This window comes from Mya arenaria, chromosome 14 (genome assembly GCF_026914265.1).
Source record: "Mya arenaria isolate MELC-2E11 chromosome 14, ASM2691426v1".
Lineage (NCBI taxonomy): Eukaryota > Metazoa > Mollusca > Bivalvia > Myida > Myidae > Mya > Mya arenaria.
Window position 1 is genome coordinate 62014675 of NC_069135.1, and position 13906 is coordinate 62028580.

At 33.7% G+C, this 13906-nt stretch overlaps 1 protein-coding gene across 4 annotated transcripts in view; it reads right to left on the minus strand.

Moving 5' to 3' along the window:
* LOC128217213 (dynein axonemal heavy chain 12-like) overlaps positions 1-13906 on the minus strand; it is a 77356-nt gene that overhangs the window by 34899 nt on the left and 28551 nt on the right. For 2 of the 4 annotated variants that reach the window (XM_052924178.1, XM_052924179.1), the window contains exons 29-37: positions 13063-13248; positions 12371-12496; positions 11393-11581; positions 8385-8530; positions 6326-6349; positions 3565-3703; positions 2740-2906; positions 2039-2231; positions 1372-1577 (exon numbers count right to left, since the gene is read on the minus strand). In XM_052924178.1, the coding sequence (XP_052780138.1) occupies positions 1372-1577; positions 2039-2231; positions 2740-2906; positions 3565-3703; positions 6326-6349; positions 8385-8530; positions 11393-11581; positions 12371-12496; positions 13063-13248 (1376 nt within the window). The remainder of the gene's footprint in view (positions 1-1371; positions 1578-2038; positions 2232-2739; positions 2907-3564; positions 3704-6325; positions 6350-8384; positions 8531-11392; positions 11582-12370; positions 12497-13062; positions 13249-13906) is intronic. The other 2 variants (XM_052924180.1, XM_052924181.1) reach the window with 1 other exon arrangement.

The window sequence follows — 13906 nt, forward strand, 5'->3', positions numbered from 1 at the left end:
ATGAGTTTATTGCACAAGTTTTCAAAAATTGATAAAAAAACAAGCCTCGCCAATTTTTTTTGCAATTTTAGTGAATGAGTTTAATTCATTTCGATTTGAATGATCACTCACATGAGATTCTATTTGATAAATTCTTTTGAGCTAATGAACAGTGCTCACTATATATAGCTGCCATTTTCAACGCTATTTATTAATGATGTAACATCACACTGTTTGGATAGTTTTACACAAGTTATATATCAATTATATAATGACTTTATTTGAGCCGCATCATGCGATTTTGGGCCTTCGGACATAATGATTACAAATGAAATAATCATTAGTAAAAAATGCAAAAAATAATGATTTTTTCTATGTAAATCAATTTCTTCCAAACTTCTTTCTTTTTAAGATTTGTCATTGGTGCATCATTTTCTCAATAATTCATGACCATTGGTTTACTCATGTTTCCATAGCAACCATGGATTTCGTCCCGACATATTTTGACCAGAATAATAGTCTGTGTTTAAAATGGCCAAATGTATTAAAAATACAAAAATGATTAATTATTTTTATCTTAATTAATGGTCCTTGAAGATTCTGTGATAAGAAAATAATCTAAATTATAAGCTAGTTGTAATATTGATACATTAAGTTTGCACTTCATTTGAATAATGTGCTTTCGTAACGACGTCAATCGAATGACGTCAAATTTAGTATTCCAAATGCTCAATACATGGTCTTACTTGTAAGCACGTATCTTACGCAATTTAAGTGATATCATCATGAAATTTTCAGAATATATTCCTGAAATATCATTTCATTCAAATACCTTAAAACATTGTAATAGCAAATATATGTCCAAAGGCCCAAAATCGCGCGACGCTGCTCATTTCATGATGGCGGCATCATTTATGATATAAATACAGATATAAGGATATCTAAAACTCGATTTGTCAACATTTTCATTATAATGTTAAAATTCTCCGATAGTGAAACTTATAATAAAAATTTATGATAAACTTATCAAACGTAATCAAAATCTACATAGATCATTTCCACAATTATAAATTACATAAACATCTTAATCAGGGTTTCTAACAACCAGCAATTTGGTGGTCTGGACCGTTTTTGACCAAGCGATTTTTTTTTATAATTTCAGTCCAAAACGACAAAGTTGGTAAAATTTGTAGAAATTGTAATAGTCGGTTGTCACCGGGCTCAGCTTAGGTTCCAAACTTTTAGAAGCCCTAATTTTAATGTGATTCTGTAAAATTATCTATTTCTTTTTTGTTTGTTTTCTTAAATGAAATAAAGGAAAGCCCCTATTCCTTAATTTCATGGAAAGTTGTGTGTACCATGTAAGAATGGGAAAATAATCGACTATCGAACCTTATCATGACACGCTTATTCTCCACCTGCCCCTTCTTAATGAGACAGACGCCGAGGATTATCCTGGAGAAATCACGCAGGTTAAACACATAATGTGACTTGGCAGGGGTCGGCAGAAGATTGGCGATCGCCTGCTTGTACATGTCCAATGTCGCCTGGACAATCATCGTCCCGACAGAGTGGTATTCCGCTGGAAATTCTTGGCCCTGGAGTGAGGTTTGAAAAATGCTGAATTTGATATTTCAAAATAATAGGCCAATTTATGTGTGTATCTTAAATGTTAGAAGACACAAAGACAAAATCACTGAATGACACCAACATTGAAAAAGTATTAAAATCATTTAACTTTACTTTGTTTTAAGGTTGTTCATGTGAGTAAAATTAGCAGATTTCACTGAAGTTTTACATATACTCTGGCCTTGAATGATTTTACTGCAACTTTTTAAAACTGTTCTTTAATGATTTCACTGAAAATTAACATACTCTTGAAATTCAACATAGATCTTCAGTTATTTCAATGAAATTTAACATACTGAATTAAAAATTATTAGTTTTTTAATTATTTCTTTTAATGGTTACATACTCATTTGAAATTTACTGCAGTTCTTGAATGATTCGACTGAAATTTAACATAGTTCTTGAAAGATTTCGCTGAAATTTAACACACCCTCAGATGAGTGCTCATGAGCACTGAGAAGATCTTCGTCATGGTGTCATCATTGAACGGATTCATGCCGATAATATTGAAGTGTCGGAGGAATCGAGGTGTGACGTCATTACGACCACCCCCTGGTGGACCCATTGCAGTGAAGAACTGAATATCCTGGAGTGTGATCTTTGAGGTGTCCTTTATATCGTACCTGGAATATAATTGTTATATAGACATGTTAGACATATATGATAATGAGTTGATTGTTAAGAACTTTGAGTTAACGACGTGATTAATGATATCGCTGTTAACTTTTAAGCGTGAAATAGTTCATGATATCCTCATATATTTAGCTAAAACAAGTACATCTGAAACAACTGTCTCAAATCTTGTTAAAGATTGTCCAGATCACAAGTATTTCTATTATTTCTATAATTTATATTATCCAGAGCGGAAAATTATTTGAAAGTTAACGATGATGATGTTAATATAGTTAACAATGATCTGAACAATTGGCCCATTGGTAGGGAAATACAAGAAAATAATTTTGACTCATTTAAACAAAACTTATGATCGATTATCAATTGCAATTAGATTTGCTTCCTTATTGCATTATATATAATTCTGCAGTACTAGAAATCTTTAATTGCTTTTTTTTTCATTAAAAAATATTTTTCCCTATGTAAAGAGTATGCAACACAGGCAACACCATAGCTTACCAATTTCCATGGTCAAGGTACTGCCTCAGCAGTTCAATCGGTGGCTGGGCACCGTAGACCTCTTTCTGCGGCATGTTCAAGTCATCTACAAAGATGATCGCTCGCTTTCCCATCTGGGGACCGTACACACCCTTTCGTCGCTTGTCAAGACGGGACATGATGATATTCTGAAATATTGTATTTGTTTACTTAATTTATCACTCATTAATAAATACCAAGGATGACAGTTGCTTGAGCAATTCTGATGAATTAATTCCTTCGCAGTGGTATGTCAGCAGATAGTCAGTGTTGTAGCACCAAATTGCTAAAAAAAATTATTATATTCTTTCTGGTGGTTTTTCTGGTGGTTTATAGAGATTTACCAGTGAAAATATATATGACACTTCACTGTTTTAAACAGTGAAATAACAATTTGATGTTTTGAAATTTTAGCCTGATCTCAATTCCAAATTAAACGTCAGCTCACACGAACTGGGACACAAATTCAACAACTTTATTTACTTAAATGATGTTACATTCGCATACAATTTGGCACGCCTTTCTGAAAAACTACAAGTAACTTTCATTTAAAATCTTTGAGGAATATAATTAAATTAATTAAAGTATTTTATCTATTCAGTGTAAGATCACAATATTTCACCTCCTGAAAACACCAAAAGTAAATATTTCACTCGTGGCTGTGTGAAATATCACTTATGGTGCTTACTAAGTGAAATATATTACGAATTTACACCGAAACAAACATTTATCCTCTATATCTTTATAAATCATAATATTAAGATACAACCACAAGCTTATACCTTAATCTAAAGTTTAAGTTCTTACCTGTGTCTGGTTTGCACTCGTCTGAGCAGAAAAGTTGACAAAGGCAGGAAGAAATTTCTCCTTTGGTAAATCGTGCATCAGTTTATCCTGCACATAAACCGATTTTCCTGTACCAGTCGGACCAACAAACAGCAGTGGTCTGGTGAAAAAAAAACAATCGTTATCGATTTTGCATGTTAAAATATATGTTGTAGGCTTGATAATATAATGTTAATATTCAAACTGATATTAAATTGTACAGAAGTTATGGGGATAATGATGTGAGTTTTTATAAACTCTGATCCTAAAAGATGTTTATTACCCAAAATTAGTAATATGAAATAATGAAACATTAGCAGCCACGTGCATTTGCATACATGCCATATCACTCCGTGCGGAGGAAAAAAATCACCCGAATTTGGATCCTTCCCCAGGTCTACTGGCGGGGTATAAAAATCCCCCGGGATTTAAAAAATAATTTTTTTTTTAGAGAGAGATATTATAAAGTATGTGTGTGAAACTGAATATTAACAAAAAAATCCACAAGGGAAAAATGACATTTTAGACCAATAACAATTAATCCTACTCCAGAAATATGACATTTGGATAAACTGTAGTGTATGATAGATAAAGATGTAAGGTTAAAAAGTTATCAAAATGGGTTATAATAAAATATGAGCTATAGAACTTTTCGCAGATTCCGTTAATTGTCAGATTTTAAACCAAAATCACTACAAAGTCAATCCAGAAATAGATAATTCGAATAACGATTTCCCAAGGTGAAATCATGCCGTGTAAAAAATGGCAACTGAAGCAGTATCTGCAAAAAGGACTATAGTGTTCTAAATGTATCATTTAAAACATGACTATCCTAAAGAACACAGAGCCGAGCACCATAAGGTTGATATTGAAAAAGTGAAATAATATATTCTCAGAGTTATGTACAAATACTGTTGTCAAGTCGAAAGACAAAGAAGGAAGGAATATAATACATGTATATTGCTTTCCTGGATAATAAAAGACTAGGTATGTAATTATATACTAGTGGAAAAAAGTCAGTGTGCACAATAAGAAATTGATATCAAATAATGAAAAACATGTTTGGTTATTTCATTTTCCAAAGCCTCCATTATTTAACACACCAATGTGACTTAAAATGGCACTGAAGGGGCCTACACCATATCATGTGACAATTTTTAGAAAATGTAAAATTTAAATATTGGTGTTGCAGAAAAAATAATTCAGACCTGATATGTTTTCACATGCACGAGTACTCTATTCCACTAGTAAATATCGCAAAGGAATTAATATGTTCCTTAAACGATTATACTGATTAAAGAAAATATATCACAATTTACTGCACGAAAGAATTTTACAAAATGGAAATAACATAACTATGAAAGCTATATATCCGAGTCAAGACATCGGCATATTAAATACACATTGGCACCTTGTTTACCCTCTACAACTGTTTTTTCTTAACAACACGCTTATTGTACATTACATTTTTGAAGCGATATTTCGTTTGGAACAAAAAATTTGAATGCTCAGCATCAGACAAAACTTATTTGAATTTGCAAGTACAACTTTGAATGTCATTTTTCACATTGACCGAATTTCCAACTGAAATCCTGATCTTATGAAAAATTGTCATATGTCCAGTAATAAAACAGCTACAAAAATGGGCACTGTCATAAATTAAAATGACGCTGAAATCAGATTATGTGACCATCCTCGTAAATTACAGACTCTGTTTAACAAAAGAGTATATTTAATCCATATTCACATGCATTTGTAAGTTCAGGGTAATTATGTGACAAGTAAATCTCTCCATTGCTTAACAAGTTTAAATATATAAAAAATAGCACCATGCTATACAAATATTTATTATAGCACCATGCTAAACAAATATTTATTACAGCTCAATGCTATATGAATAATTATCATAGCCCCATGCTATATGAATATTTATAATAGATTCATGCTATATGAATATTTATTATAGCCCCATGCTATATGAATATTTATTATAGAGTCATGCTATATGAATATTTATTATAGAGTCATGCTATATGAATATTTATAATAGAGTCATGCTATATGAATATTTATTATAGCGCCATGCTATATGAATATTTATTATAGCGCCATGCTATATGAATATTTATTATAGCGCCATGCTATATGAACATTTATTATAGCGCCATGCTATATGAATATTTATTATAGCGCCATGCTATATGAATATTTATAATACAGTCATGCCTTACAAATATTTATTATATATTTGTTGTAGCAATATGCTAAATAAATATTCGGAATAGATTCATGCTATATGAATATTTATTATAGCGCCATGCTATATGAATATTTATTATAGCGCCATGCTATATGAATATTTATTATAGCGCCATGATATATGAATATTTATTATAGCGCCATGCTATATGAATATTTATTATAGCGCCATGCTATATGAATATTTATAATACAGTCATGCCTTACAAATATTTATTATATATTTGTTGTAGCAATATGCTAAATAAATATTCGGAATAGATTCATGCTATATGAATATTTATTAAAGCGCCATGCTATATGAATACTTATTATAACATCATGCTTTATGAATATTTATTATAGAATCATGTTATAATTAAATATAGCAATCAAAGTCATGTCATGTCAATTACAAATCTACATATACATAATTATTCATGCAATGCCTACGATAGAGGTGCATATATTCGTGCATGGATATTTATACATTGCAGTATTTTACCTGAATGTTCCCGATCGGGTTTTGCTATAAGAGCAAGAATCAGTCAAAAATGAAATCGGTTATATTTACAGAAAGAATACAATGCCACAATAATAAAAGTTGCATCATGAGATTTCTGCTAAAAGTCAATTTTCTTTGATGAATATGAGTTATGAAACAATATTTCTGAAAGAACGAGGACAATTTGAGGCTACCTACTTATGACCATGAACCCAGAGTGACATGCGTTGCAAATAATGGAATGTGATGATAACTCTTATACAACAAGAGTCTCATAGAGCCATGACTTGTCTGGGGGGTTTTCAGTCATACAAGGAGCACATTACTCAACAATAATAATGAGTAATGGGCCTTGTTCTACATTTGCTTATTGTTTCTGGCCACCAAGTTCTATCTGAATATCTTAAATGGTGTATTGTCTCTGGCCACATGTGTACCAAGTTCTATCTGAATATCTTAGATGGTGTATTGTCTCTGGCCATATGTGTACCAAGTTCTATCTGAATATCTTAGATGGTGTATTGTTTCTGGCCACATGTGTACCAAGTTCTATCTGAATATCTTAGATGGTGTATTGTTTCTGGCCACATGTGTACCAAGTTCTATCTGAATATCTTAAATGGTGTATTGTCTCTGGCCACATGTGTACCAAGTTCTATCTGAATATCTTAAATGGTGTATTGTCCCTGGCCACATGTGTACCAAGTTCTATCTGAATATCTGAAATGGTGTATTGTCCCTGGCCACATGTGTACCAAGTTCTATCTGAATATCTTAGATGGTGTATTGTCTCTGGCCACATGTGTACCAAGTTCTATCTGAATATCTTAGATGGTGTATTGTCTCTGGCCACATGTGTACCAAGTTTCATCTGAATATCTTAAATGGTGTATTGTCTCTGGCCACATGTGTACCAAGTTCTATCTGAATATCTTAGATGGTGTATTGTCCCTGGCCACATGTGTACCAAGTTCTATCTGAATATCTTAAATGGTGTATTGTCCCTGGCCACATGTGTACCAAGTTCTATCTGAATATCTTAGATGGTGTATTGTCCCTGGCCACATGTGTACCAAGTTCTATCTGAATATCTTAGATGGTGTATTGTCTCTGGCCACATGTGTACCAAGTTCTATCTGAATATCTTAGATGGTGTATTGTCTCTGGCCACATGTGTACCAAGTTCTATCTGAATATCTTAGATGGTGTATTGCCTCTGGCCACATGTGTACCAAGTTCTATCTGAATATCTTAGATGGTGTATTGTATTGTTTCTGGCCACATGTGTACCAAGTTCTATCTGAATATCTTAGATGGTGTATTGTCTCTGGCCACATGTGTACCAAGTTCTATCTGAATATCTTAGATGGTGTATTGTCTCTGGCCACATGTGTACCAAGTTCTATCTGAATATCTTAAATGGTGTATTGTCCCTGGCCACATGTGTACCAAGTTCTATCTGAATATCTTAAATGGTGTATTGTCTCTGGCCACATGTGTACCAAGTTTTATCTGAATATCTTAAATGGTGTATTGTCTCTGGCCACATGTGTACCAAGTTCTATCTGAATATCTTAAATGGTGTATTGTCTCTGGCCACATGTGTACCAAGTTTTATCTGAATATCTTAAATAGGGTATTGTCTCTGGCCACATGTGTACCAAGTTTCATTGATTATCTTAAACAGTTTTTGAGTTATGGCCGGGGTTAATGTTTTTGCACGTTACCAACAATGACAACAATGGCATGGCTATCACCATAAATTGATTTATTTTCTTCCAAAAAAACTGACAAATCACAAATGAAATTAAATATTAAAGAGACATTATGTAATATAGAAATAAACATTAAAATAAATACCAATGAAAATAATTATGTAAATAGCAAAAACACTTTGCTAAAATCGGGATACTTATGACTCATATGTAAAATACGAGCATGTTTTTCAAAAATCGATATAAAAGTATTTAAAAAATTTAAACAAATTTATACAAAAAATGATTTGGTGATACGATCATGTTGATGAAAACAAAAATTTGAAATCAAGTTATTCTAATACCTTGAGTGGTCAATGCAGAGCTCCATAATGTAGCGATATCTAGCGGTATCCATGGTGGGCACCAGCATGTCTCGGATCTTCTTGGATTTTGGCTCCACCCCCTTGAGTAGTTCATTCCAGTGTTTCCAGCTGCCACGCCCCTTTTGCTACATGGCAAAGTGTGCGATATCATAGGTTAGAACTGGGTTTGACAGCTTGTGTGATATCTTAATTATACCGTGTGAAATACCATATAATGGAATATTCCCTATCAATATGCATAATACTTGTACTTCCAAATGTCAAAACAATATGAAAGTGAATGCGACAAAATCAAGTCCCTAAATTTCAATAAACCAAGTAATTTTCTTCTAAATGAAATATATTTTTATGAGATTATTTTCTCTTGTATTTCTTTTCTTCTGATATATTCTATTTCATACTGTAATGACTCATAAATTTTCATTTAATTTGCAGCATAATTATTAAACATATATATCTTTATTTTATTAATTATAAAAGGCTCAAATAGAAGGCAGGACCACCACTATAGCAAATCCCTAAAATGTCCTCACAAAAATGTGACCAAAACTGACGCCGCTTAAACAATTTCATCTAATAATGTAAATGATGTATGCTGTCTGACTAAGGCATTGATCAGCTCTATATGGAAAATTAGACAACATAAATTGATCGATGGATATTTTTTTTTATAGATTTCTTTTTGAATGAAAAAAAAACACTAAAATATTTTAAATATACCGCCCTTTTTTTATTAATTCTTGATATATTCTTACAACAGTAAATACTCTATTTTCATATATTCGAGGTATTAAATAACTTTATGAGAATATAAAATGGGGGCAGCTGCCCCTGCATCCCCTTTTTATATAGTATGTAATGCAATTTTGGTAACGTTTGAGAGATTCAGACCATGGTTGAAAGGCAACATGGGGCTGGCAATAGATTTGAGTCTTACATATATATGCAAATTACACAAAAGCTAGAACAATACAATATAATCAACATTTTTTATAGCACATAAGACCATCATCATTTACCACAAAGCTTCTACAACACGATGTATATATAACAATTTACAACTTTTCATCAACATTCCACTTAAGTTTTACCTTAGAATCCTCTTTTTCAGGCTTTCAGGTTTAAAACACACATTTAAATAAGCAGGATTTTACATTATATTAACATAACATTACTTTTTTTTCTTTTTTTAATCACTCAATTACACCTTCACAGTGCTTAAAATTACCCATTTTCTGCACATGTATGATAAATACCATTTAAAAAAAAAAATCCTAAAAAGTCGAATAAAAATTAGAAAACTAAAAACTATATATCAACATTATGGTGCATCTATTTCAACTGCCAATATATTATTTAATTCAGTGAATTAAATGAGCTAACTATGGCAATTGTTCAGAACATTGTTTTTAAAAATATCTTAATGGCATCATTGTTCACTTTCAAATCTAAATATTGCCCTGCAACGTTCATGAACGCATTTGAAATCTGACCTACAGTCGAACCCAGTGTTGGCTCTAACTTGCTTGGCCCAATTTTCTCCTTAGCTTAAACTGAATGTAAAGGACCGATATCGTTCTACTGAAGGAAAGCATTCCTGCTTGGCCCAATTTTCTGCTTAGCTTAAACTGAATGTAAAGGACCGATATCGTTCTACTGAAGGAAAGCATTCCTGCTTGGCCCAATTTTCTGCTTAGCTTAAACTGAATGTAAAGGACCGATATCGTTCTACTGAAGGAAAGCATTCCTGCTTGGCCCAATTTTCTGCTTAGCTTAAACTGAATGTAAAGGACCGATATCGTTCTACTGAAGGAAAGCATTCCTGCTTGGCTCACTTTCTGAGGCACGAGGTACTTTCGCCAGTCCCTTGGAGTTTAACCCAACAGGGTTCGACTGTATTTCAACAAGGCTTGACATACTTGTTTTAACTTTACGTGTCTTATTTAAATTTTCGAGCATATAAAAACAAGAGATGTTAGTGAAACATTTATGCCCCCTTGGGAGCCAAATTGTTAGTAGGATTTGGACACTTAAAATATGGACAATCAGAAAACCTTTTTTCAGCTTACAGTCACACTGACCTTGACCTTTGACCCACTGACCTCAAAATCAATAGGGTTCATCTGCTGGTCATGACCAATAAGTCTACCTAGTATGAGGTCCCTGGGTCAAAGCGTTCTCAAGTTATTGATCGGAAACCGTTTTTCATGTTAAGGTCACACTGACCTTGACCTTTGACCCACTGACCTCAAAATCAATAGGGTTCATCTGCTGGTCATGACCAATAAGCCTACCTAGTATGAGGTCCCTGGGTCAAAGCGTTCTCAAGTTATTGATCGGAAACCGTTTTTCATGTTAAGGTCACACTGACCTTGACCTTTGACCCACTGACCTCAAAATCAATAGGGTTCATCTGCTGGTCATGACCAATACACCTACCAAGTATGAGGTTCCTGGGTCAAAGCGTTCTCAAGTTATTGATCGGAAACCGTTTTTCATGTAAAGGTCACACTGACCTTGACCTTTGACCCACTGACCTCAAAATCAATAGGGTTCATCTGCTGGTGATGACCAATACACATACCAAGTATGAGGTCCCTCGGTCAAAGCGTTCTCAAGTTATTGATCGGAAACCATTTGGTATTCCGACCGACCGACAGACAGACAGACAGACCGACCGACATGTGCAAAACAATATACCCCACTTTTTTCAAAAGGGGGCATAAAAAGTTCACCTTTTAAAGTTGAAAACCTTGTTCCCTTTAACTTAGTTCTGGAAAATCGGCCTGATGCTAGCTGGTTTATACTGACTTTTAGCTTTTCTTTTTTTTGAAAGTGACAAAAAAATATAAAGCTTAAAGGTTGTAATTTGATCATTTCATAAAACATTACATTTATTGACGAAAAATCCATGAAACCCCTCTTTCAAATATTTTTTGATTCCATCATTTTTCTTGTATTTCGATATTTAACAAAACGTGACATACCTCGAAGAAGATGTCATACACTCCTTGTTCTGTTGGTATGGGAACGTCAAACTTGTTGATGGCCTTAGGAATTGGGTGTTGCTCCATTTTTCCTGCCAAAAGATCCTTGAAGAACGCGTCAAACTTGTGTCGTCCATCAACATCGACCACTGCACCAATGGACCATGGGATGGAAAACAACACCACACACTGTGAAGATAAAAAATATGTTTATTGTAGGAACAGCATATCATTACTTAACACAACTTCCAATAGAATTAAAAATGGTGTCTATATAACATTAAGTTGTGGGCTAAAATAACACTCCCACTTAAATAAATATATATTTATGTCACTACCTAACTCTTGAATTTAAGGGGGTTTGTGACTAATAAATGCCAGTAGAGGGTCAAACCTTGCAGTATTGGGTAGGCTAAAATAAAAATACTTTTGTGCAGAAATCACTAGCAGATTTAGAGGAGTGGGGCGCACCAGGCGCATGCCCCCTCCCCCTAAAAATGACCCTAAGTTTAATTTTATGTCTCTATCAAGAAAAAGTTTTTAAAAACACCTCTTCTAACTAGAAATTGTAAAAAAAAGAATGGGGGAGTCACCCCAAAAGCTAATGCAAACATTTTATGCAATATCGATATTTATTGTGAGAGGTGATCATCTTCCTGGATATGCCCCCCGCATTTTAAACTGTGTAGTTTCGCTTATTATAGGTCTATTCTGGTTCCAAACAAAGAAATAACCAGTCTCACAATCCAGAAAACCCCCAGAAAAAAGGACCATTCAAAACTTTAACAATTCAAAGTACAGTCCAAGCACATGATTGTTAGCATTGTTTACATAGACAGACAATAGGTTAACACAAATATATCTGGTCACTCTCACATTATAAACAGTTCATGAATAACACTACTTTTATTGTGTGAGTCCAACATTTCAATGTGATAAAAATATTGTGTTAGATTTATAATCTAGGTTTCTACTTACAATGACCCAAGTCCTGATGGCCTTGTTGTGTTCCGCTTCAGGGGCATTAAGGGCCTCGGACATCAACATGTCGATCAGGTACATCAAGGAGCGCACTACGTTGGACGCCTTAGATGGCATGTACTCCTGCAAATGTATTGATAAAGTCCAAACATAGCTTGGTAAATAATGAATTGGGGGCGTTTGAAATTAATTGAATAAAGGGATGTATGAAATATGTGTGTGTGAATTTTCATTTTATGCTCTCCCGTGGTTTATTGAAATATTACAGTAAATTATATCTCGATAAACTCCTTATTTTGAACCGTGAGTTTATTGAAATAAAATTTCATTATTTTCTCAGACTGAAATTATTTCATTGTAAAAATGCTCACATAAACGCATACAATGCTGGGAAGAAAATGCAATGACATCATTTAATTTGCTTTCCAGTATGATGTCAGTTCGATGAAAATTACAGCATAGTCTAAAGAATTCTTATAAGTCACCCTTTGTGCATTTCGATGAAATTATTTTGCTGAATTACGAGCCCTGGACATTTCAGACAACTGATACATGTATTTATGAATGTTTCCCATGTTTATTAAAAAAATAAATATTCATATCACTAACTAAACAAACTTAATGATTAAAATTCTGCCTTAGATGCCTAAATATCATATTGCTAAATACCATACAGGAAAAGAACGCACCTTGCAGTTTTTGCGGATGTAGTCGAAGCATGGGTCAACAAGCCATTCAAACAGAGCCTCGATGGCATCCGCGGCCTCGTTTTTCATAACCTCACCAAACTGGTTTATCCAGGACCTCATAATGGGCCTCCAACCGAGCGTGGAAGGTTCCAAGTAGATCATGCCGCATCGACTCACCGTCGCAGGCTAAAAGAAATAAGAAACTCTTGCAAAATGTACATGTATTTCTTAGTTTTTACCATATAGTGTGCCCCTTTGACCTAACGTATGCCCCTTTAACCTATATTTTGCCCCTTTAACCATATAATGACCCTTCTACCTATAGTGTGCCCCTTTTACCTATATTATGCCTCTTTAACCTATTTTGCCCCTTTTACCCTATTATGACCATTTTACTTATAGTGTGCCCCTTTGACCTATATGATGCCTCTTTAATCAATATTTTGCCCCTTTTACCCTATTATGACCCTTTTACCTATAGTGTGCCCCTTTAACCTATATTATGTCCCTTTAACCTATTGTGTGCCTCTTTAACCTTTAATTACCCTTTACCATATACTGTGCCCCTTTAACCTGTATTATATCCCTTTAATCTATTGTGTGCCTCTTTAACCTATAGTGTGCCCCTTTAACCTATATTTTGTCCCTTTAACCTATTGTGTGCCTCTTTAACCTATAATGACCCTTTAACCTGTATTATGACCCTTTAACTTGTATTGTGCCCATTTACCATATATTGTGCCCCTTTACCATATATTGTGCCCCTTTAACCTATATTGTGCCCCTTTAACATATATTGTGCCCCTTTAACATATATTGTACCCCTTTAACCTTTAACCTATAT